Source organism: Vidua macroura, chromosome 3 (genome assembly GCF_024509145.1).
Source record: "Vidua macroura isolate BioBank_ID:100142 chromosome 3, ASM2450914v1, whole genome shotgun sequence".
NCBI classification, from domain to species: domain Eukaryota; kingdom Metazoa; phylum Chordata; class Aves; order Passeriformes; family Viduidae; genus Vidua; species Vidua macroura.
In genome coordinates this window covers 11905015-11932280 of record NC_071573.1, presented here as the reverse complement: position 1 = coordinate 11932280, position 27266 = coordinate 11905015, and the positions used below count along the sequence as shown (strand labels likewise).

Here is a 27266-nt window from a genome sequence, read left to right as displayed (position 1 = left end):
ACCACAGAGATGCACAAACATCACAAGCTTCTTCTATCACACATACCAATTCATATAAAAGCAAAAACATATAAGAACACTCTAGATAAAACTTTCCCTAGTAATTTTCAGCTGCTTTTTTAAATCACAGCAATATTTTTTGTTACTCTGATTCTGACTACATGACCTCTTTCAATTTGTGACAACAAAATAACAAAATGACAAAATAACAATTGCATTTGTTCATGATGGTGACTCATAACTGTGGAAGTTAAATCCTGGCTCCTAAGATCCTGGCCCAATTAAAGCAAGTTTATTCTGCCATTTTTAACTCAGTGATAATCAAGAGCTTGCAACCTTTTGCAGGTTTTTCCTAATGGGACTGCTGTGGAGTTGCCAAGATATGAAAATCCATGTGTGTCTATTTTTCCTTGGATTGAGAAGAGATTATTCTCCTTGACAGAAAAAAAAAAAAAAAAAAAAAAAAAAGAAATTCACCCTAAATGACTGTTTCCATTCAGAAAAGCCAAGGTCTTTCCAAACATTAAGGAGTTAAAAGCAAAGACAGAAGAAAATGCTGGGCTGACATTTTTAACCAAAGGACTCATCCTGAAAAACTGATCTTTTCATTTGATATAAGAGAATGGCCAAAGGACCAAAGGAATAAGAAGCCTGAAGGGATGATGAAACTGCATGAAAGCAGGAACCAGGCTGAAAGCACACCTGTCCTCTAATACAACAGAAGGATGAGATGGTTAGAAGTTTAATGCTAACAATCAACCTTCCCTGGCCCAATTGGCAATGTCAGTAAAGTAGGGTTTTTTCTCCTCTCCAGGGACAAAATATCTCACTTTATGAAGGTTAGAAAATACTAACATATTCATTGAAAGTCACTCCTTTCATCCACTCAATATATGCATGTAAAAGTTTTGCAATCTTTTATAGTATCCACCTCTTAATGGGAGAGACAGCACAATGTATCAGTGTATCTTTCTTTTTTCACAGCTTTCCAATGGATGCTGGGAAGTTTTGTTTATTGACTTATTGCAATATGTGAAGTGTAAACTGATTTTCTCATTATTTAGATGTATGCAAAGCTTTCACATTCTGGGTACTGACAAGATGTAACTGGCTAGCAGTCTTACTAAGTAACACATTTACACCTTGGGGAAATATCTTTTCATGGTATATCCTGGAAGTGCTAATTGACTTTTATTTCCTAATAACTGTTGAAACTAATAAGTTTGGAAAAGCTGGTGATTTCAAAGAACTGTAAATTAGACACCAAGACATCTTTCAGAGTGTCAAGTCTATATGTGAAAATCTTAAAAAAGTAATTTTTAAGCTCTTGTCCTCTGAAATGAATTAATGAAGTCATCAATAAGTCAATCATAACTGTCCTAATGCAGGATGTGGAGAATCTAGTAACATCATATGTGTAATTACTACTACTTTAAGTCATCAGGGAAGTAATGCAATTGCCTTTTCCTGCATCAGCAGAAAGGCAGTATGGAAAAAAAAATCTAAGCTGCAGCTAAGACATTTAGGACATTTGACATTATGCCTCAGGAGCTGGACTTCCAAAAAATGATATGACAGTCTCTTCCCCCACCTTCCCATACCACACATTCACACTCTTTTTTAAGATATTGACTGATTATGCATAGAAGTATAAATTAAAATAATCACAAGTCCTGAAAAAATAAGCAGATGGACAGAAGAAAGGTACCTGGTAAGTATCAAAGAGAAAGATGAATATAATAATTCATAATGTATTAGACAGCAGAGAATCACTAAGACAAGTGACTGATTCATTTTTTTAGTGAGTGCTTGTGCATTTGCCAGATATTGCAATCAAATGACCAAGTATCAAACAAATCCCTGGGAAACCACTCTATGATTTCTAGCAATTGACAGAAATCACTGAAATGCCAAGCCTGCCTAATGCAGAGTCAAAACAGATTCCTTCTTCAAAAGTTCACAGAAAAACAGACTGTGCTGAGTTGGAAGGGACCCACAAGGGTCATCAAGTCAAACTCCTTACTCTGCACAGAACCATCCCCAAGAGTCACACCATTTGCCCAAGAGCATTGTGCAGATGCTTCTTAAACTCTGTCAGGCTGGTGCTGTGATCAGTTCCCTGGGGAGCTGTTCCAGTGTCCAACCACCCTCTGGGTGAAGAACCTTTTCCTAAATCTAAACCTTCCTTGACAAAACTTCAGGCCATTCCCTAGGGTGCTGTCACTGGTCATCACAGAGCAGAGATCAGTGCCTGCCCCTCCTCTTCCTCTCATGCGGAAGCTGTAACTGCAGTGAGGTCTCCCTTCAGTCTCATGTTCAACTCGCCATCAACCAGGACCTCCAGGTCCCTTTCTGTGGCACTGCTCTCCAGCATCTCATTCCCCAGCCTGTCCATACATCCAGGGCTGTCCCATCCCAGATACAGAATCTGGCACTTTCCTTTGTTGAACTTCATACAGTTGGTGATTGTCCAACTCTCTGCTTTGTTGAGATCTCTCAGAAGGGCCTCTCTGCCTTTGAGGGAGCCAACAGCTCCTCCCAGTTTTGTATCCTATTTTGAACTTGCTCTGTATCCCTTTCAGTCCTGTGTCCAAGTCATTTATGAAGATGTTGAAGAGCACAGGGCTGAGAATGGAGCCCAGTGACAGGTCCCCACCTAGTGACAGGTCCCCAGTCTGAAGTCACCCCATTCACTGTAACCCTTTGTGCCTGACCTGTGAGCCAGTTGTTCACCCATCCCATGATGTGTTTATCCAGCTGTGTGCTGGACATTTTGTCCAGAAAGATCCTGTGAGAGACAGTATCAAAAACTTTACTGAAATCCAAAAAGATTACATCAACAGGCTTCCCTTGATCAGCTAGGTGGGTTACCTTGTAGAAAAGGAAATCAAGTTTGATCACCAGGACTTCCCTGCTCTTGTCTCAGAGGTGATAAAAGTTTATTTTTTTTTTTTAAGAATGAGAATAATTAAATTTAGGAAGGGGAATTAAAAGAATAGAGAGAAAACAAAGAGAAGGTAAGACTCCGTTACTGCACCCCACTTTTTCCCTTCCAAAGAAAACCCAACCCAAACCCTGAAATGTACAGATGACAGTATCTGTGCCAAGAAACAGTGTAGGGAACTTTAATGTCCCACAAGGCCACTGAAAATGGTGACATCAGGAAATATGATTGGGACCCATGCACTTATAGACAGGACAGCTTGACCATATTAAACTGGGCTGCATTTCATTCACTCCATAGGTTCTGACTCATTCAAAGGACTTCAGCACTGACAAAGCTGACTGAGGATTGTTTCCTTATTCGGAGATTCTAATAAGAGGTGGAGGTGATAGACGATAAAAGCAGGGAAGAGGCATAACAAGACCAAAGAACAGATCAAATTGTAAAGCTGGCCAATGGAGTTAAAGAAAGAGGATGGAAAGCAAATTAGGCACTTCATACTGCCAAAGCAATAAAACAGTGAGAGTCTGGAAAAGAAGAGAGAAAAGAAAATTGGTGAAGTTCAATCAGGAATGGAAAGGAAATGACCCAGTAAGAATAAAATGAGGCACAGAGCACAGATAAAGAGAGTTACGTAGGAGGGAATTAAAGAGTGGAAAGAGTGTCCCTGCACTGACGACATCAGGAGATCTCAGCTAACGAAAAGTTAACAGTAAAAACACAAAGGAGTTGGAGAGAAAAAATGAGGGGAACTATTAGATGTTAAATTTAAAGAATTGAAAGAACACCTGCCATTTAAATATTCCAGTAAGCTTGAGAGGAAATACTGCAACAGAGCAAGCTGAATTGGCAAGATCTGAATGTGTACAGAAAGGATGCCAAGTAGTGAGACCAAGGGACTCCAGGATGTGTGTACATTGGCATGATGGCATGACTTGTAAGATGATCTACTCAGTTCTGGATATACCAGCATACATGTCTTTGAGTTTTCCACTAAGTAACTCTGACTATAAAGTATATTGAAAAAGCCAAGTAAGGTACAATTTGTCTAAGTGCACCATAATCCTGTAGAGCGATCAGATGCAAGCAAGCAGTAAAGTAACAGAATTAAATCAATTTTCAGTTTATTCACTTAAATCTATAGGTCTGATATTACATCTTATGTGTTAATACAAGTTTTAAAGTAATTTCAGAAGAAACATGAAGTACATTTTACTAATATTTCATTAATGGTCCATGCTGCTTACCTGAAACACATGGGCATATAGAACCAAAATATGCCAGAATCACTTTTGACAGCATTTTTTGAAATCAGTATGTCTTTCCCAATGGACAACTCTTTCAGGACTACATATCTCATTGATGCTTCCATCTATCACTAGTGTTCTTTCTCCCAGCTAGACCCCTATTTAGAGGTGTCCTACTTCACAACTAAGCCAGACATCGAAATTTCTAACAGATTTTTTTGCTTATGAAACTATGTTTAAGAGTTATAATACATTTTGTAAGCCTTAGCTCCATTTTGGGCACTGTAGCACCATATACATCAGGATCTGTTACATATGTATGCTATTTTCCCCTAGAACAGACATCCAAGGTAACGAAAGTCCTTTTCCAGCCACCAAGGATTTTATAAGCATTATCAGTAATGTAGTTGATTGCACTATTTGCAGAGAATATTCACCCATTTACAGTGAAGAAATAGACAGATGCCATGCTGACCGCTTCAGAGAGCAGGAAAGGACTATTAGAAATGGGGGTTCTAATAGAGCTATCGTGTCCCATTTCACTTCTAATAACTGTGATGTCTTCGTGTCCTTCAGCAGGGTTTCCAAGATGCTAACCACTCAGAGCTTAATAGGCATATAGATTCTCACTAGCCAGCAAAATTAGATGACAGAATAATTTTCTACCAACTTTTTCTTGTGCTTATATTTATCTCAATGTAATTTGCACAATACCTAATAGTATTGCAGTTTTGCTTCTGTTTTTCACAGATATTTAGTGACTCATCCAGTTATCTTTAAGTCTTGCAACACTATGCATTGTTTGATTCATGTCCCTTTGCATATTTTAGTACTGTTCTCACCAAATCTGTCTTTTAGAATGCTTTCTACAGTCTTATAAATTGCAAATCCCTTAGGATTTCCTTTAACTGCCTTTTTAATTTCTTGTGGAGATTCAAGCTTACAATAGCAAGGTCCAATAAACCTCTCCTTGAGCTAGACTGAATAAATCCTTGCTTTATGTTAACTGCGTAGCTTGTAAGTAAAGCAGGCACACGTGTGAAGAAGCTATGAGCACTAGTGTCAAATATAATTTATTCCTTAAATGTACTTTAAGGGCACGGAAGAAGTGTCATTAAGAAGATATAAGATAAGAAGAAAAGTCAATGGCCAAGTAGTCCAGAAGAAAAGGTGAACTAATAGGGTGTGCAAAAAATTGGCAGGTGATTAAGGAGGTGACTAAGGAGGTGGCTTGAGAAAACAGCCAAAGGGAAGAGGCAATCACAGCAAAACAACAGCTGTCTGAAAGGCCCTTTCATTTTTCCAGAGAACACACATTGGCTTGAATATTTCTCCAGTCTTAACCATGAAGACCAAAAGGTGTAGAGAACCAAAGTATCAGCTATACTGCAACTTTCCCCAGAATGAGGTAATCACACTGAATCACACGGTTGTGACCCTCTTGTTGTGAAGAGTATGGAAGAAGGAGAACACTGCCAATTCCATGCCTTCTTCCTGCAGCCAACAGTCTCTTTTTGACTTCTGCAGCTGTTACGACTGGTTGGAGTCCAATTCCATCATTCCTTTATGTTTGCTTATTTATCTTAATATTTATTCTCACCTTCATTCCTCTTCCTATAGCTACATGAGTTTTACATTACATTGTACCACAGTATGATAAAAAACCAAGGTTTTGGGTTTGAGGTTTTTCTTGTTTGCTTGTTTCCTTTTTTTTTTTTTTTTCTTTAAGAAAATGTGTAATGAGTTTAAGAAAAAAACAAGAAAAAAACCCAGAATATTTCAGGAGGGGAAAGAATGTAAGACATAAAAAACTTCTGAAAAATAGAGGCAGAAACTCCTACCATAACTGACCACTTGCAAAGTAGGCATGCTTAACATTATGTTGTTAAATATTTAGAGTTTCTAAAGTGGTTCAGCTCTTCTAACATAACATAAAGAATCATATCCAAATGACTTCACTGGAAGTTGTGAAGAAACACTTTAAAGGAAAATATGACTTCATTAAATGAAATAGTAGAAACAGTACGACAATTTCTGAGATTTCTTGACTTCTAACTCAAAAGCTATACTTTTCTATATATAATTATATGCATGTGTGAGTATGTACATATATGTATTCTGTTTGAATATATATGCATACTAGTTCCTCACATATACAAATATTTATGTAATGCATAACAGGAGTTTGTAAAGGATAAAATAAACAGAGGCAAAACCATGAGGGAGATATGCAAGCCATCCTGAGTAATATTAAGCCATAAAATGGCATAATTTATCCTGTATTCTATATATATATTACAAATACATTCCTATAAAAATGTTAAAGAGAGTTTTACAAATTTTATTAGCATTATTTTTCATATCCATCTGCCTGTAGAAACAGGGTCCTCTAGTACTAAGATTCCAACTGTAGAGGGCCCTGAGGGAGAAGAGTAGTATAATATTTTTTTTAAAACCTCTCAAATTATGCAAAGAAGATTTCCAACATATAAAAAGTGTCATAAGCCTAAAGTCTGCTGTGAGCTAAAAGCGTGTGCCAATGGAAATCAAGGATTCTTCCCTTAGAGCATGAAGTTTCCATTTTTATTCCTTAGATTTGCAAGATATCTCTAATCGGCACCAGCACTGAACTGTGCCCAGACCTGCTCTTCAACAAATCTAACTTTTAACAGTGCTTGTGCACATTCTGAGAAGACAAAATGAGAAAAATAATAAAAAAAGTTTCTCTTCCAAGTTTTACTAAAAACAGCACAAATTGATATTCTTTAGAGGTCTGGGGTGTAAATTCACTCCATTCAGTCCCTTTGGGACAAGAGCAGGGTAGTTGATTAAAGTGGCTACATTTACAACTTGTAAATGATCACATGAATGCATAATACTTTACACACGTGACACACCAATACAGTAAGTGACTTTCCCAGGAGTCAGACTGGCTGAGCAGGCACATGAGGGAAAATGCTCACAGTGGTATTTGGGAGCAGGCCCACAGGAAGCATATTGCACAAGTTGACTTTAAATTTGCCCTCCCACATATAGGCTATCAATACCTCTTATAAATAACATAAACAAAAGCCAGAGTTTTATTTTATACACGTGGAAATGGAAACAACTGTTTTGGAAATACATTTTGCAACTCTGGCTTTGAAAAAATGAGTTAAGACTGTTGGCAGAGGGCAGTTTCTGAGTGATGATTGTTTTAAATAACCTGGAAAATCTCATTTCTCCATGGGCAAGGAAAAAACCATTCTAAGCCTAACACACAAAGTTACTTTTCTCTAGCCACTTAGAAGAAATAGGGGACTTCTAAAATAAGGGGAAAGCCCTGTGTGACAGAATTTAAGAATATACAATATGCGCTTAAGAGAACTGTCTTTCAATAATATGTGTTTAAACGTGAATAACTATGGTAATAATTCACCCTTAAAAAGCAATCACTTTGATTACAACAATACTTTACTTTCAGCTGTGATAATTTTATTTTATATATATATATATATATTCAATATCAGTACGTTGACTAGATTTGAACTGCCATGTAAAGCCATTCACTAGCAGACTGAAAAATTCAGAAAAGTGCACTGATTTATATTGAAAAAAAAGGTCAGAGAAATATTTAGTCAATATAGCTAAATTTACCTGATAAAGCTAAATGATAAATGTCCCTTAATGAAAAATATTTTAAAAAACAAGGCAAATCTAAATAAAGATGTACCTATGCATTTGAATTGCATTATCTTCCCAATATAATTTTTTTATCATGATGAAGTTATGATGACATTAAGCGAAAGCAAAATACAGATATCTGCACACATATCAAACATGATAGACAAGGATCAGAAATGTATATCTAGAGTAATTTTAGTTACTTTTATAAGTACTCAAAGCAAGTTAAGTCAGGACTACTCTTTGCAGGTACAAATCATTGCATCACATTTTGCTTAGATTTGCCAAACTTCTGGGTGTAAGTCTATGTCTACATGCTGCCAGATCAGCAGTTTGTAAGTGGGAGGCTGAAGCAAGCCAAGATTTCAGTGCTATCTCTTCCAAATTTTTCTGGTGCATTAGCAACCATTTTCTGGCTGCAAACAATACCATACTGTATGTGTCATATTGTTAGTACTATGCCTTAATTTCAGATGGAAAACGGCCTCTCAAAATAGAGCAGAGAGTGAACTAAAAAAGAATGTCATCATACCAGAACTGTGAGATACTAGAAAAGACAGAGGACCATATTTTCAGGTTCCTTGGATATATCACAACATATGGTCTAGAGAACATTTTATATTTAAAACCTCTCCAAGATACTGAATTGTCATTCATAATAAGACTCTTTTGTGCTTTTGAATTCTGAGGACTAGAATTTAATCTCATTTTGTCTTTATTGTTGGCATAAATCCACATTTTCCAGTAGTAGTTAAGGTAAGAGATTTATCTAAGACGTATCCTTTGTTTTCTGATCTCTATTGAAATGGCCAGGAAGTTTCCTACATACAATCCCCAACATTTTGAATTTGGGAGAGTCGTGTTACTGGGAGGAATTGATTGTACAGAATTTCCGTGTTTCAATTAAAACCAAAGAGTTTTCCCCATCAACTTCAAGATTCAAATGACTACCTTTTAAAACCCTGGGGAAGAAGGATTTTAAACCATGAGTATTTTAGTTTTTATTTTCAAAAACCGAAATCTACCCCAAACTCACGTTAGTTTCATCCATCATAACCGTGCCGTTTTAAAAATATGTAACTCAGGTAATTGTAGGATAATGATATACTTTAGAACATTGTTCTAAAAGCACTATGGAGATTTCTAGTACAAACAAGTAGTACTCTCTCGGTTGCAACTCAATGTTGCTTTCAAATATTTAACCTATGAGATAAGAATTACATGGTACTTTTAATTACCATGCAAAGCAGTAATCAGCTTTGAGAAAAATCTTGGTCACACACCAGTCCTGATTTCTGGAATACCAAAACTGTAATTATAAATCTTTTTCTATTCCATATAATTTCACTCCAATTATCCTACTTTCCTCTCAATCTGTACAAACTGCTTATCAACTCCTTTTGGCTGCTTTGTGAGAGATACAGAAAGTGACCTTAACACGCCCATAGCAGCCACATGAGGATCACGCTAAACTTAGGAAACTCTCCCAGTGCAACAGGAGCAGAGGCTACCCAGGATTTCATTGTAATAGTCTGTCTGTTGAATGACATCACTTACACAACTCATTTGGCATCTAGAGAACAAACCCAGCACAGAGGTATCCCATCCTAAAGGAATACTTTTCTCTTACAAAATTTTAGTTAATGTCCAGGCTCTAGTAAGGCTAAAACAAAAGCACGGGTTAAACCATCTTACATTTGCTCCAAGGTTGGACCTTGCTATCTGCACTAAATCCCAATGTTGCACTGCTTCAGTCTGTAATCAAAGAGTGAAACATCAATCCACTGTGTTACATATTTTTTAGTTCCACAAATGCTCTAAATGCCTACTATTTTGTAAACAAAATTAGAATAATATGTGATCTGGACGTTGTTTTGTTGAAAGGGTTTTATATGTCAAATCTATTATAGAGTGCTGCTTAACTTAGTATAAAAGCAGTTTAACCAAAGAGGGAAAACACTTTCATGAGTTTCATCCAGTACATAAAATTAACTATTATGCTTTCTGTGCATTTGGATAGTCATACAATGCATGAGGGATTGAAATTACTTTTGCATACAATGTGTTTTGAAATAAAGTGTTTTTCAGGTTAGGACGTATTTCCATATATGCTGCAAAAATACAGGGAAAATTGGTTTCCTTAGAAATAATAAACCAGTTCACTGAATCAGTCCATCTTTATGACACTGATGCTATCCAGCAGTGAGGTTGATATATTAAAATTTCTTTATCCAGAAAAGTATTCAGGTCCATGCATAAACATAACCATTTCAATATGATCCAACCAGGTTAAGCATGGGCTAATTATGCATGTTCCTGTGCAAAAGAGCAATATTCCTTTCATTGGTGCCTAATATAATCAGCAGAAATGCCAGAATTTTATGAAAGGAAGGAAACAAAGGAGTGAGCTGTAGGTTACCTGCAATAAGAGAAATTACTAAAAGATGTGTGAGTTGGAAGTTACCCTGGAATGAAACACATAAATGGGTACAGAATGATGTTAAGAACTCTCTTTTAGAATTTCTTGCTCTTATTTATTGTGGAAGACATCAAACTCAGGAGAAGAGCTCTGGCCCTTTAGAGGAAGTGTTCAATTATAGGTATAATGTGACTGTTTTGTCCTGAGCTTTTGATTTTTCTGTGATGGGAAAAGGGTTTCATTTAACATCCCCATAAATCCTGATGAAGTCAGGAGGAAATACAGAGGCCATGACTAGTCTTCCAAATCAATACACTATGTTTTTTTTACTGAACAATATTTTACATTTCTTTTGATAATGAAAATCTAAATGCGGATAGGGTTTTGCATATTTAGCAGGACACCGTATTTACTTTGTAAGAAAATGCAACATTAAGAAATTGATTCTTCAGATAATTCCTCTTGACTATATTTTTTACTATGAAAATTCTACTTATCATTAAATAGGGTAAATATATGATTTGTAAATACTTCTGCCTTGATGTAGTCTCTGCCAAAAATGATTTCTAAAATTTTAGAAAAATAAAAACTACTTTCTCAAGTGGACTTTCATAGCACTTAAAAATGCACAGCAAATACAGAGTCACACCAAGTAAATTTGGGACACTGTTAATGATAGTCTATGGAAACTGGTCTATAAATTCTTGATTAAGGAAAAACCCAGAGTTAAATGCACAAATTGAGAGTGGGAAGAATGTATCCTAGTAGAATAATAATTCCCTGTGGACTGGCAGGCACACTGAACAAAATTACTTATTTTAATTCTGACATATATTAGACATTCAGTTCTCTTGCTAGTAACTAGCTATGGCCAAAGTATGCAATTCATTATTCATACCATCATAAGAGAAAACCATCACGTCCACTGCAAAGATGCTATGGAATTTCAGACCTGAAATGTGCTCTAGCTTTTAGTAACTGCTGACTAGATTTAGCTTGATTGATTAGTGGTCTCAAAACTCCCTATTCAGACAGTATGCCACATAGAAATATGGCTGCTTGCACTTTACTGCTCATCTTGCTATTGAGAATGCTAAGAAGATGGCTGTTTTAAAGCAGAATAAAGTTTGATGCCTTTGTAGAAATACCAGAGCACTGGGTACAAAAATTAAAAAAACCTCACCCCACTGCATTAAAAACATTTTTGCATTGTCTTGGTTTGTTATTTTGAGATGGTGGGGTGTCAATTTTTTTAAAAATACATTCTCAAGCATATCAGATCTGCACAAAAAAATCAAAAAAATCAAAAAATCACACTCCACACCCTAGAGGCTAGAATAACTTCCTTCTCAAATAAATAATTAGGCAGATTTACAAAATGCACATTATTTTCCCAAGTGAATGGAACAGCTCCAAGTGATTAAATACATAATTAGGTTGTTTTTCTAAAATGCTTATTATTTACCTGAGAGTCTCATCGCAGACTCCTGGTAAATACTGTCTCCCTGCTAGGAGTTATTACCCAAAACGCCTCCATAATTTCCAGCCTTCCTCCAGCAGTGATATCATCAGTGGATATTACTTGAGGACAAGGATCATGAAAAGCAAAATCTGGCTTCGCCAGGCAGCCCATTTAACTGACAAGCTGAGCTTTCTTTGTACCTGGCATTGCACTCTTTCATTTTCCAAACACTGAAGAAAACAAACAAAAGAACTTTTTAGTAGTTTAGTTCATGTTTTAGCTGGCCAGAAATTCTGTTGAAGGCTGTGCCTATGAGTGCTTATGTGCTTGCAAGGATACAGAGAAAAAAAGAGGAAAAAATGCCCCAAGTCCTTACTAGCTGTTTTCTACCTGGTAATGATAATAAAGGGAACGTGGTTTTAATAACCAAGCCTTTGAGCCCTGCCCTCCATTTGACACAAGGTTCTCTTGCCCAAGCAGTGTCTTGGGCCAGGTTATCAGAGCACACCAGCCTTCACTTTTAACTGCTCCCATTGCCTCTCTCCAGGGGACACACAAGCCACAGCACCAGGCATTCAACACATCAATGTGAATATTCCTGCTCGCCAGGTGGGAAAGAAAAAGGTCAGGGAATAAGACCTAGCTGGTTCTCCTCTGTAGCCGAGGGACAATACCAAACGCCCTTTTTCTAGTGATCACAGACGAAAAACTGACCCTCAGAACCGACCCCCTTTTCATTACTCCACCTTCAGAGTCAGTTTTCCTTATGCTTTCATCTGCTCAGAGGCCTCACTGCTTTGTGGTACTTACAGAAGAGATCAAGAGTGACTGGAATCTCAATCAGAACAAAAGAGGGCAGGAGATGGAAAGGCATGACAAGGTGAGGGAGAGAAAAGAAAGACAAAAGGAGAAATGAAGAGCAAGAGAAAAATGTGGAAAATAATCATAGGACGTGCCAGCAATATTTAGGGATCAGTAAATAAGGCAACAGAGATGGCCAGACAACAAAGGGAATGGCAGTGAAGGACAGAATAGAAAATATATTTTACTTCCCAGAAACCAATAAATAAATAAATAAATCATGAAAAGAAATAATATAGAATCAAGAGAGGCATATTCTCAGGGAAAAATAAAGTAAAAGAACAAATAGAGGAAGAAATCAGAACATCTAAGCAGGAGAATTTTAATGGGCACACTTTTGTCACTGTATTTCCCAGTTGTGTCATTTGTCTGGTTTTTGACACCTTCAGCTAAGCGATTTACATTTTACACATAGCTATACACGTATGTTTTACATTTATATGTTTTACACATATATATATATGAATTCACAGTCAGAACCAAATATCTTAAATGGGGGTGAGAACTTCTTTAGCTTTCCAATTTGGTATTAATACAGTAAAACTCTGTCATGGATATTTTGATTATTTCTGTAAAAGCCTAACAGTAAAAGCATTCTTGAAGCACTGGTATCTCATGCAGTGTTAGCCACAGAGCTGAAGGTGGAGTAGCTGAGGTATGCACCAAGTGGCAAGAGCTGCACACTTTGCCAGGTCATTGCTTTTATAGCAGTACCTCATTTTTTATGAGGTTTAAAAAGAGACATCTAGGGCAAAGGGTAACAGAGAAGAGAAGAAAACAGGTACTGACTGACAGGCAGATAGTGTGCTCGCAGTCACCCACTAGGATGCTGATAGATGGTCTCAGTTTCAGATATGACTGTTTCCTAACATTCTGATCTCTGTTACAAATAAATAGATTTTAAGATGCATCTTCAGTCTAGGCCTGCCCAAGACACTTAAGGCTTAACATTCCACACATTATGTAATCTTATGAATGTTGTTGTATTACAGCTTATTACTTACTGTTGAAATCTATCCATGAGCATTTGCAGTGAACAAGGTACACAAAGGTATCAACAGGAAAAGTGTGAATATTCAAACTTAAATTGTTAGTGAAGGACATGACTAACAAGAGTCTGTCAAGTTTTACTTCCACAGGTGTTTCAGAAATGGGAAAGTCTTATAAGAACTTCATTCACCCTTATTTAAACAATGTATAAGTAAAATATACATTTCATTGTCATTCTCAACAAACTGTTATCTCATGTCCTTTATTCCTGCCTTGGCTATGAATCAGACTGAATGGTGTACTGGGAAAGTCCTTTCTTAGAAGGTGTCCCTGATTCTGTCCAACTGTGCTCAACAGAACCACTATACTCTGCAAACTCCAGTGTTAGTTTCCTTACAGTATTTATATGTTTATGTTTTAAAAAATGCAGTAAATATAGGGATATTAAATTGTTCTGGCAAATCCTATTGTCCTATTAGTTTCACTGAAACTACATTGAAACTACTACTGAGGTTACATTGGTTTTAAAATGGGAAAACGAAACACAAAAATTTCTAATTAGCCCAAATTTATCAGGCATCAAAGCAAAAAAGCTAACTGCAAGCATCCTAATAATTCATTTGCAAGAGCATATTAAAACTCACCATCTGATTAAGCACAAATATTTTCTATTTTAAAGAATCTAGAATTATTTCCAAATACGACTACCCTGTTATCATATGGTGGCAAGTTTCGATAAGCAACAGATAATTATAGTTAATAATTTGCATGCTTATAAGAAGGGAAGGAAACAAGGCTACGAAATGACAGACAACAAAGGGAATGGCAGTGAAGGACAGAATAGAAAATATTGGTGACATAAAGGCTTTTTTTATACAAAAAAGGATTCCCCATGGGCCAAAATGAGAATACTGTTATTGTATAGAGACCTTCCATCCATCAACAATTTAATTCAGCATTATATTGGACTGTATTTGATCCAGATATACAATCAAAACCTCTTTCCTAAATTACACACCTTATCTCCTTTCCCCCATTTATTTGTTGCCTTGAAATACATTTCTGGGGAGATAGAATTTATTGAGAAGCAGTTTGAACCATGTTACTTTTTATAACCCTCACTTGCACCTACCTTGTCCAATCATTTAACACATCTGTTATATGAAGAACAAATCTGATTTAAGAGTTTTAATAAGACCTTGCATCAATAAATTATAACAGATTGGTGATTAGTAGTATTATTTATATGCAATATTTTTGTATTTCTTATAATGCTGATGTCTGCTTCACAGGGATTAATTATTTTCATAATTTTGTCTAAGTAGTAATATAGAAAATGTCAAAAAGAAAATTAGATTTTCACTTCCCAGACAGAGAAATTTAATTAAAGCCAACTCCTTGTTGAAGGGGAATGTCCTTAGCTGGTTCTGTGATATGGCAGCAGCTCTACATGCTGCCATGTGGGAGACCAAGGCTCAGAAAGTGACTCAGGGAATATTAATCACTAGGCTTCAGAGACTAAACACATGCTGCATGTGCCACAGTTGGTCCCAGCAGGTTATTTATGGAGCATATAAGTTAGCAGACAGCAATGATTTCTTATAAAGGCTGCTGCTTGCACAGCCCACCTCAGGGATGGCGTTATACTGAAAGAAAGCCTCTGCTTGGATAGAAACTGATCCATTAGGAAATCTCTAATTTTCCAAACATGAAAGGTCAGCTTCCCCTCATGCTGCATGAGTGTAAGATAAAGACCTCAAACGAATTCCAGCTGTAAAAATCAACATCTTCTTCAAGCTCTTGGACATTTTTAGAACAAACATGTGTTTCCAGTTTGTGCAAGAACAGTCCACATATAAACTAATGAACTACTGTCATGGAAAGCTAAATTCCCAACTTTATGAGGAGGCATTATTTACTCATTTTACCTGCCCTTGCCCTTTAGATCTTTCCTATTTCATGCCTTGAATAGTCGCTAACAATTCTCCTTTATTCCCAGCCTCTTTGGTCTCTCAGTTCCTTCCCTTCATGACTCTTCTTTCCACTATTCCCTAAATTATTATTTCTTCCTTCTATTAATCTCAACTGTTCCCATCCTTCACCCAGACCTCCTCACGAACGTTAACTGCCTATGGACTAGAATAGGAGCACCGAGCAAGGCCATTCAGTACTACCCATGGACAACGCAGTGTAGTCCTGGTTGAAAATGCATCTGCAGCCATGAATGAACACAAAAGTTCCGTTTTCTGAAGCTGATCCTTCTTTCTAAAAAAATATATTTTTCTGGAGAAAATAGGCATTAAGGAGATACAGTAAAAATCATTGTACTTGCTATAACCGCACCTATGTAAGATGAATTAGAAAATAGCTTGAATTAAAAACCTATCCAAGAAGTTCAGTGTAAAGTTGGTCACTAATAAAACTGTATGACTTGATTTTACTGTTCATGTATGTGATGATTTTTCTCAATCAGATGGCAACTTAAAAGTGACTTGTCAACCAAATACCCACATCAACTAATCATTGTAAAGTAAACAAGTAGAGGCCAAAGCGCTTTCAGTCAGAGCAAATATCTTTCAATTTCAAAGTCACAGCTTTCACTGACTCCAGCTGAGACAGAAATTCACCTCTGTTTCAGCTGGACATAGAAATGGTGAAAGACAGATAGACCCCTCTGCACACACTACTGCCACTGCTCCAGTATGTTTGTTTTATGTTGACACAGACCAGCTCATTTCATAGGACAAGAAGTGTGCTTTGAAAGTTCATTTCTAGTTCCTTTTAAAGTCAATTAATTTCCATGCAAGATTTTTTCATTATCTCTTGTCCTTCATTATTGCTAACCAGATTAAGCCTATGTGCACTGTGATCTCTATGCAATTTACAAATGAAATATATTGCAATAGAAGGACTAGTGAGAGATAGGGAGAAAAACACCTATGAGTAAGACATCTCATGCAGAATTTAATTATGGCCACTCAGATTTCTGTAAGTATCACATTGTATGATTTCACTGTAGTTGTTCCCAAAGAAGAATCCAATGCCCGCTTCAAATATATTATGGGATCAAGCTCTGCTTGTTTTGTAGATTTGAAAGCTGTTTAGATAAGAAGTTGGCAATCTGTAGCCACAGAAACAGCACAAAGACTTGAGGGAACAAACCTCAGATGTCACTGCTTGAACTTCAGTCAACACTGAAAATGGAAATGAAAGAGCTGCTGTGACTTCCAATTATGTCCTTTGAGCTAGTCTCATGAGCTTGTGCTAGTAAAGGAGCATGAAAAGGCACTTGATACACTGTTAGTTCATGTTTGTTTTATGACCACAGTGAGAGGAGAATGCAGAAGACCATAAAAAATTTTTCAGGAAGCTACTTCAGGAAACTTCTGCAAATTAAACTAATCCTTGAGAGTAAAAATCTGGTTTATCTATATGTTTTTGGCTCTCTTCTCTGTCAAAGTCTACTTCTGTATGCTCAGATATTTCATACCAACAAGAAATTACAAAAAGTTTACTGCTGCCAAGAATTTAACAGCTCCTAAATATTAAACTTGAAGAGCACTTTGCATTTATTCCTAAATCTGCAAATGTGTGTGTTTTAATCTCTTTTATTTTATTCCTCTAATAATCACTCCCATTTCCCAGATTTTGTGATTTCCTAAATATATCAAATACATTTAAGCAACATTATTGGAGAACACAGACTTCAGACACTGTTGAAATATTGAGGCTTCACACCAGGAAACTTATTTCTTGTACCAACTGGCTCACTTTAGGCCCTACCAAACTATGCATGCTTCTACGTTACATTCCTGAGAAAGTTCTGTTCCTAGAAGACTGACCTTCACTTTAAACCCCCTTCCATACAGGCACCTTCTGAAATTTGTTGGAGCTTTTGTCCATAACAGAAAAGATTCAAACACACTATTTGGTGTGGTCAAATCACAGTTTTCCTCCTCCCTTCTACTTGCAAGCTTTGCTTAAGCTGTTCATTCTCCCCTTTTCTACAAGGGTACTAGGATTTTGAAAGATGATTCAGAGATTCATGACTGCATTGACATACTGTTATTATACAAATAGCATATAACATGGATAAAAAATTTAATCTAGCCCTAGAAGCTTTCCTTCAGTGGAACGTGGTTCTCGAGGCAATTTATTATACTTTAAAGCTTTAGTCCGTTTTATTAGCAGTTCCATACACAAATTGGGGTAATTCTCCTTATTTATTTATATATCTGTGGTAAAATCAGATTACTTCCAGATAAAATAGTGTTTTACAGTCATCAGGAGAACTGCATCTTTTATCTGGATTCCTTTAAAATACATCATGCATATGATTACTCATAAGAAATAAACTGATGCAGAGATATTTTTGCAAAGTGCCTACAGCAGCATAAAACCTTGCCTTTCCTTGGTATCACCAGCTTTTCTATTACCAAAAAACTGTGGAAGTCTATTTTACATTGGGGACCAAGATTCATAATGCTCTAATGCTATTTGAAAAGTGCAACTGTTTTCATAGGAAAAGAATGTGTTTAAAAGAGGAAATACATTGTATATTTGTATACAATTCCTTCTTTAAGGTAATGCTATAAGATTCTTTGCCCTGCACAGTAACTAAATAACTATAAATGATCTTTCATGCATATGCAAATCCATCCCTCTAAGAACCTTATTAATTATTTCAAAGATACTTGGAGGTCACCACTCATGAAAATTTCTATGCATGAAGCCTCATTAATACAAGACAACACACAGAGAGATGGGATAGATTTTTGTTGCTCTTTAACAAGGGCAGAGAGTATAATCTGTAACATTTACTTTTTTAATTTTAATGACCAATGGAATTTGGCCAGCTCCTATCTGAAAGAGCTTCCTCTGAGCTGATGCAGTGGGTTTGAGTCATGGGGCTGCTGCCATGCTCTTGTGAACAGCTAATCCTATCAATGCACTGTTGCTGCGCTCAGAGCTCTGGTCCTCAACGCTGGCTGCTCTCAGCTGGAGTACTGCTGCCTGGCACTTGATTAGCAGCTGAACACTAAGGAATTAATGTTGTTCTTCCAAAAATCACAGCAATGACACATTTTGTTTTGGAATAAAGTGAAGCTATGGCACTATTGAGGTGATATATCATATAGCTCATCAGCTCAGATGATAGCTTTCTTTTGAAACCTTCTTATCTCCTGCTTAATTAGGCCTCAGAAATCAAAGCAAAGCAAGGATACCACCACACAAAATACCTGAATGCATTGAAAAAATGCATCCTCTGGCACATGTGTGCCGGGAAGCAAGAAATTAAACCTACTTGAGAAGCCCTGTTTATCTGAAATCCCTAGATCCTTTCCAGCTCAAGTTATCATACACTTGTGATGATAACATTGATCTCGTCTGTCACAGTGACCCTTTGCTGTAGCAGCTGCTGTTTATTTTTATTCTGTTGTGTGTATGGTGCTTTCACCTCTAGGTTGATCCAATAAAAGATATAAAAAACTTGCTATGTTGGTACATTCCCTTGATAAAAATCGGGAACACTGAGTCAAATGTTAATGGAAACTGCAGGCTATGTTCATTATGTTATCTCTATTTTTGAAAAACACTAGAATGAACAGAACTAATTGGAAGTGCCAACTATTTAACTATGCTTAATTACAAAATCAAAGCCTCCTGTAGAATTTGAGGGCAATGTGTGCACATATGCCTTGAAGAAATGTGCCAATTTTTAAGTAAATCTACTCTTACATGAAAATGATCAAATAACTTTTAAAAAGTCCAAACCTCAAACTTCAAGACATCACAAACAATATTGGAGCATTAGTCTGTGGTGTTTAAAAATACATGTTTTAATGCAGACTCCTTTGAGCTGTCTGTGCAACCTGGTCAGCTACCATAACATAAATCTCATCAGAGTGAATATGACTTTGTTTTGTATGCCTTGTAGAAGAAGGCTCAAACAAACCTCTATCTTTTCAATAAAGCTCAGATCTAATATTTTTTTTACTTTGAGTCATTCTCTATTAGATATAACATGTATTAAACCCACATTGCCAGAATAAGAAAGGTCTTTTCTTGGCAAGTCCCATGGTGTTCATTCCTGTCAAGGAGAATTCATTTGAGGCTTCATTGATGTAATTAGAAAAAGCTGTGTCAAGTAGTGCTTTATCATACCCACATGTAAATATAAACTACAAATCGCAGTTGCAAAATGAAGATTGTAAACTGTAGATTTTAAAAATGCCATCTTATGCTATTCAGTAGAAGTACCATGATATATGGAAAAGAAAATCACATGACACTGTTGTGAAAGTTTCTTAACTGAATTCATTGATGAGAGCTGCTGCATCCATAGCTATGAAGAAGGTTAAAACCCCTTGGGTCTGAGCATAGGAAGAGGCTGGCAATGTAGTCATGCCTCCTTCTCACAGGTATGATGAAACTCAGTCCTATGACTTTCTCAAAGAACAAAAAATAATCATTAGTTCCTAACTCAAGTATAACTTAATACTAGAGACAACCAAATGACCTATATATCAGAAAGTTAGGTTCAGATAGCTGCAGAAATGAACTGTGAAGTTACAACAGCTCTCCTTAGATTCTTCATTCTGCAAAGCACCTCAAAAGAGAATACTTCCAAGTGCATTTTTTTTATGCAGAACTGCTAACATAACAAAGACAACTGACGGAGGTAGCAATCAATGAGAGAAAGAAAAAATACTGCAATTGTATTACTACTGCTGCTATTAGAACTGCTTTAAGGTAGAGAAAAACAACTTTCCAATATGGGGAGTTCTAAAACTTTGAGATTAGCAATATTTTAGTCTTGCCATATTTAGCTATTATAACACTTAGAGTACAACACAGCTGAGGCTAGACTGGCAGCAGTAGCTTCTTTCACATTCCCTCAGCTGAACTCTTATCTCACTTGAACAACAGAAGGACACCATCCCTTGTACATCCTCTACAGCATCCCTTTCTTAAGCCAAACCCATGCCTTCCTCACCACTCCAAGACTGAAACTGCAACCCTAAGCATCCCAGCACCATCTTCTTGTGTATTCTCCTCATCCCTACTCTGTTTCCACTGTTCAATTCCCATAATGTTCAACTTCAGCAAACAGAAAAGAGAAAAAGACTGCCTGGCAACTGCCAGGCAGGAGTAAACACTTCTGAAAACTTCTTAGTCTCCTCTCTGAGAAAAAAGAACTTCTGAACTGAACTGGAGTTGAAAATATATGGGAAAATCCCAATACAAGTGCAGCAATGGGTTTACAGACAGAAGAGGCAGAAGGGTCATTAGTTTGACATATCAGCCTGAACTGGAGGAAGCTCTCTGACACCAGCCACAGCAGCAAGGAGGCCCACAAGCGAGGAGAAAGATGAGCTGCACCACTGGCAAAACTGATTAACCTGAGGAGCTAACAGAAGAAAATGGAAGAAAATCAATAAAAGAGGGGGAAAAAGGAAGGATTCTACTCAAGCAGCTTATTAATTTGCATGGGAGCAGCAAGTGGATTAACTTCTGGAGAAGCAAGAAAGGAGTCTGAGAGTACAGACTGACCGCATAGTACGATGCTAATGTAAAGGTCAAGGAAAGAACACTGGGTATAAAGTTCCTGTTCAGTTTCTCATGACAAGTTTTCCTAAAAAACATTAAAAATTATTTTTTGTAGGATGACATCAGTGTGTAAATTTAGTAGCTGTTTAGAGGGAAGTAAAATAAGACCTGGCAAGACAGCACACAAACAGCAATTCTAGTGAAAGTGAAGAAATATTGGTTGATTCTTCTTGAAGCAATTAAAAATAAATAATTTTAAATATCTCTTACTACTGTACTTTAATATCCTCAAGGCATGTTCTCAGATTAAATAGATGCCACTCTACTAAGAACTTTTGTCAATTTTTCTCCCATCTAGTGGGGTTTGAAACTTATTTATCAGCCATTCAGGTAACCAGGCAAATCCATCTTCTATGCAGCTTCTAATATGCTGTAAAATTATTATCATACCATGATACAGCACTTGAGACAAACATATATGCTCCCATTCTAATTTAGCACCAAAAAAGGGCTAGGTATAGAATATATTTCTTCATAGCATAATTTTTGAAAATTTTGCAGTCCATATGCCAGTGTAATTGAATCAATACTCAAAACAAATCTTCTATGTTCTATTTAACTGTTTGTTTAGTTAAGTCAAACCTTGTTTCCTAGTCAAGTAAAACACATAACTACATTTCATTCAAAGAGGTGATAATTAGCAGCAGTAACTTCACCAAAAAGGGAGATTATTTAGAATTCCTGTTGCAGTCCTTTTTCATTAGTGCTTGAAGACAGACCAAGAAACTTAATAATTTACTTAATTTGAAATTGAAAATGTGGAGGTCAAGGCGTTTTGGTTTTTTTAACCAGAGTGTAATGCTGTCATCTGCTTGCACTTCATGATTATAAAATACTAATGTGAAGAAAGTAAACATTTGATTTTAAAATAAAGGCCCTTTAAAATCCAGTTAATTCTTCAGTTCACATGCTTAGCAAAATCCACTTCAATATTCAAATATTTTCTCCAACAGATTGAACAACTCCTATGAACGCAGTATAATTCCACTGATATACACAAAACTAACAAGTGTTAAAAACTAATCTTACTCTGAAATCAAAATCACATTAAAAAAATGAATTATAAAAAAAATCACCAGAAACATACCTACACAGGAGAGGGAGTAGCCAAGCTCTGGGTCATGGATGAACTGGCGGTCATTCAGCATGGTCACACAGTACAAATGGAAGCAGTCCAGGCAAATGACATGGCGATGCACACATTGGAACACAAGCACAGGACTCCTGTTAAAGACCAAGCAGTGAGAGTGATGAACGAGGACTGGACAGAACTCCATAGAAAGCTTAATTTCAAACTTCTAATTTAGTAATAATTTTTAATTCACAGTACACAGGATTATTACATATGAAAAAACAGAATTTACCCTGGCATATTGCAGCACTTTTAAAAAGAGATGGTTTCTAACATGAATCAGATATGAGGAAATGGAAGTAAAGTTTTACTGGAAGTTGAAACTTTACTGAAAACTGAAACATAAACCAAGAAAAGGCCTTTAGCAACAGATATCCTTTGTATGAGGTGAGGAAAGATCATATATGGTAAAACATCAAATGGCGATAGGTAGGATTAAATAGGTTAGTGACCATCTAGGAAAGCTAAAGATTTTTTGAAAACCATCACGTGCCTTCAGCCTCTCTATGCAGCCATTTGAACTCTTCAACGAAGGCATTATCTTAGTAATAATGAATAAAGTAATTCAGCTTCTGGTGAGAGGTGTGGGATTCAATTTGGGAGCGAGACATCTAAACTTAAGTGCTGGGCATAAATAGAGTAAGCGAGAAATTCCATATGATATGTGAGAAATTCCTGCTATTGTCAATACACTTAGTGGACACTTGTGCTGATCAGCCTCCAGGTGCCTGCAGTAGGGTGAGCTGAATCACCAGTTTGTCTCCATTGCCTGTATGGGCTAAGCCTTCATTACAGGAGTGCAGTGACCCATCACACATGCAGAGCCTAAATATGGCTATCACCAGCCTGGGAGAATACTGCTTGTGGAGATGCAGAGAGGAAACACTTGAAATAAATGAGGACAAACACTTTTACTCCTAAGTTGGCCTGCATTCAGAGACTCTCCAGTGATAGTCACAGCAAGGAGAGCCAGAGAGTCAGTGGTTTCAAAAAGCCTGCCCAGGGCCAGCACACTGAAGGTGAAAGAAAAATTGAGTAACACAGAACATATTGCACACACATGAAATGTGCCTTCACTGCAGGAACATGCTGATTAAATCGAATGGTTTTGCTCTAATATAAGGTAACTTCTGCTAACTCCTAATTGTCTGTTCCAAAGTACAGTGTGCCATACATTACTTCTCTTTCAGAGCTATTATCAACCTCAAGTCTCAAAATTGCAAAAAATAAAGAGAGATGTGTTAAATTGAACACAACAGTGAGATTCCCATTCAAATGCTGAATTACTTTACTCCTCCAATTTGCTTGTGAGTGAACACAGGCAGAAATTCAACCCAAAATTCAATTTTTTTTAGTAACTAGGAAGAAGTATAATTATTTTAAAAAATAAAAGTATGAATTCTCACACATTTATGGTACTCCAGGAGACAAGTATTGAAATACAAAATGAAATACAGCAAGACCTGTGATAAAATCATTAGGGTTAGAAAAACTGCTACATTTTCTCTAAAACCTGAGATGATGCTTTGAAAATCTCCTGAAACAGTAAAACACAAAGACTTCAATGTGGGAATACAAAATGTAATCAGTAATTTCACATACTGTATATGAGCATTAATCTTCCATGAAAATATGTTTTAGTATTGTACATACTATAGAATTCATGGCAGTGTGTTAGTATCTCCAAAAATATAATCTCTGTGTTTTAAGGATTTTCTTGAATAAAGCAGCTTAAAACTGAATTAAATAAAACCTCCCCATTACTAATCCTTATTAGTTGCCCACTTGCTGTTCTGAATGTACCAAATAACAATTTCTAAAAGACAGCTGTAAGGCAAAACGAGAAGCAGATCTCTATGAGTTTAGCTCTGGATGGTCCCTAAAACATTATGGAGAAGTAGAGGAGCAGTTACCATGTCCCTACACTACAAAAGTCCCTATAGTCACCAGTCAAATGTAACCTTCAGAAAAACTAGAAACACTTTAGAAAAACCCCTAATATTTCTTCTTAAATTGCAGATATAATCAAATTTACCTATAGTTTTAATGGATGTTTCACTTTAAGGGTTAATTGCTATTTTTTATTACTTCAGTGTCTGAGTATCTTTTCTAGCTTCATGGGAAGCTTTCGGGTTCCAAATTCACACCTCTCTGACCTTCACTTCAAAGACAAAACACATGTGTTTGGTGAGATGCATAAGAGAAAGCCATGGAAAGTGGAGCATCTTAAAGCCAGGCCAGAAATGAAAATAGTGTTATTAATATTTCCACCTAAACTTGTATGAAATCAATACTAACAGCACTTTATGCAAATGAACTACTATGCTCAGTTTCTGCTGTAAATTATTTTGTGATAATTGATTTTGCTTCTTAATGTATCACAACTGTCTAAAATCAAAACTAAAGTCTCCAGAAGGGGCATAGCCGTACCTGTACATATTTAAACTGCATCTTTCTTTATCTTAAATATATCTTAAGTAAATAAACTGCATCTTTATTTTATCTTAAAAAATGCTATCTTTCAACACCATCAGACTCCAAACAATGTGTACAGAAAAAACAAGCTTAGCTTTCTCAGCTCTTACACTGCCCACTAATTTTTCAGCCCAGGCTATCTGTGTCATAAGGCTTTGAGGAGTTCAATCTGTATGTAAGGCAGATTGATTCAAATTCATTTGGCAATGGAACAATTGCTGCAGTCCAACATTTGCAGATTTTGTATCAAAAGAATGCAATTCTAGTTTAAAAGGGGCAAAAAAGTCTTGTTCCTGAGATCAGTAAAGATGAAGATGTAGAGATTAGGATCACAATGCCCAGGTGAAGTTAGTGAATACTCATTTAGGATACACCCAAGAGTTATTGATAGAAGCTTTACTTGTACCAAACACAATTTATTTCAGAAAGGAGTATTATGAAAGCAAAAAAAATTGCCACAGTGTAACAAGGTCCCTTCCTCAATCTAAGACAACAGGCTAGTAATGTAAATCTGATATATATTTTAGAAAGTGTTTCATAGGTTCCATTTACATAATGTGTTTGGCTGAATTAGAGGCTTCATGAGAATAATATATAAGAAAAATGTTTCTCACAGCAAGGGATAAATTGGTCCTTTTTGTTCACCAATTAGGAATGTAACCACTTTTAAAAATTGAAAATCCAACATTACAATGCATCACTGGAAATTTCCATAATAAGTAACTCGCTCCTGTGCTTGGATTCCTTTTCGTTAGAATTTTATCAACGTACATTGACTTAAATGAAAAAGAAAGGGGACCCTAAATCTTTCTGCTTCGTGTTAGCACTGTTGGATAACTGTGGCTCAACAACAGCAGGGATGGAAGTGATTTCTGGTCCATAAGCCCTTTCCTCCTTCCCTCTAGAGAGCAAGGTGCAGGTAATTCTCAGACTATCACCACAGGATATTGGCTAAGGAAAGATACAAAGACTTGATCTTGTTTAGATAAAAAGCATTCTGAGAAATTGATTGTTCTAGTACATCCTAAAAATCTCATGATGATTATTATTGTATTGAGTCCGATGGATGTGAGAGGCTACTTAGCAAAAGGAATTATTTGTAGACATAACAGTGGGTCAGCTGATATATCTTGCAATGCCTACTGAAAAATACATGGGGCAATTTCTCTCTTGCTTGGTCCTTACTCTTAATGTTTTGAAAACAGCTAGACTGAATAAAGGTTAAACAGCACACCACATATACGAGGCCACTATTTTTTAGAAAATGTGTGTAGACACAGTCTGAAGGACTTTGGGGCAAGGAATACATCCAAGCCTATAGAAGTATGTGAAAATCATGTTGGACAAATCTGTGAAACTGCCTTGAGGTAATTTCTTGGTGACAGTTGGATTTTTGTCACCTCCTCAAAATCTTAACCAAATAATAATAAAAAACTTTAGCAGATGTCTATAAGGCTGCCTTGATGGGATTACAGTCAGCAAAGCAAAAATAGCTATGTGAAATTCCTTTCTCTGCAGTAAATAAATATGAATGCACACAGCTATATCAGAGTCTTTAACCTCACCTATGAGTACTATATTTATCATAAAACACTTCTGTATTTCTAGCACATTTTTCCACTTTGGCAATCTTCCTGTACTTCAAAAAGCTTACTATATAAGCACTGAAATAATTTAATTTCTAAATGGATCTCCATGTCATTCCAAAGCAGATCTGTTTTAGGTTTCAGGTCAGCACCATTCAAGAAAAGGTGAATCACAGAAAAAAATATGTAAGGGAAAAAAAAAAAGGAAAAATATAAACTTTAATGACACAGACACTACAGGCACTCTCCTGCTTCATAAACAATCAAAATAATTAAACAGAAATAATATCCTTGAGCAGCAGTCAATCTGTTTTGGCTCTACCCTTGTAGCAGAACAAAATTACAATGCCTAAATAAGCCAAATTATTCATTCATCATGTGGCTTCCTCATAGAACTGTACATAGGAGAATATAGTCTTCTAATTCCTACAAAGCTGGTGACACTTCTGGCTTTCCTGTCTATCACACAAATTCCACACTCTTATTCAAAACTATTGAAAGAATTTCCTGTTTATGATGCTTTAAGGGCATGGTTTTCTTACCATGAAAATTCTTCCATGTAATCTCTGATTGAATATGTTATTAAAATATATTAGTATGATGCTAATATTTCTATAAAATATAAATATAGGAAGTATAGGAAAAATGCCACAGTCATTTGTGGTTTAGAATTTATACAGTTTAGGGGAAAGTAGAGCAGCAAATCCTGCTTTTTAATGAGCAATATGCTATTATGGATTAGTAGAAACAGTGAACTATCAATTACAGGCAACTTGTGAGTAAAAATTCAGGCCCCAGATATTTAGACAGGGGTAGGCATTTGAAAAGGGTATAAGGACCTTACCTGAGAAAAGAAAAAGTACTAAGAAAGTAATA

The 27266-nt window shown here is 36.3% G+C and overlaps 1 protein-coding gene across 1 annotated transcript in view; it reads right to left on the bottom strand.

Moving 5' to 3' along the window:
* Positions 1-27266, bottom strand: part of PRKN (parkin RBR E3 ubiquitin protein ligase) — a 673918-nt gene that overhangs the window by 245851 nt on the left and 400801 nt on the right. Inside the window, exon 7 of the mRNA XM_053972975.1 lies at positions 22285-22421. Coding sequence (XP_053828950.1) covers positions 22285-22421 — 137 coding nt within the window. The remainder of the gene's footprint in view (positions 1-22284; positions 22422-27266) is intronic.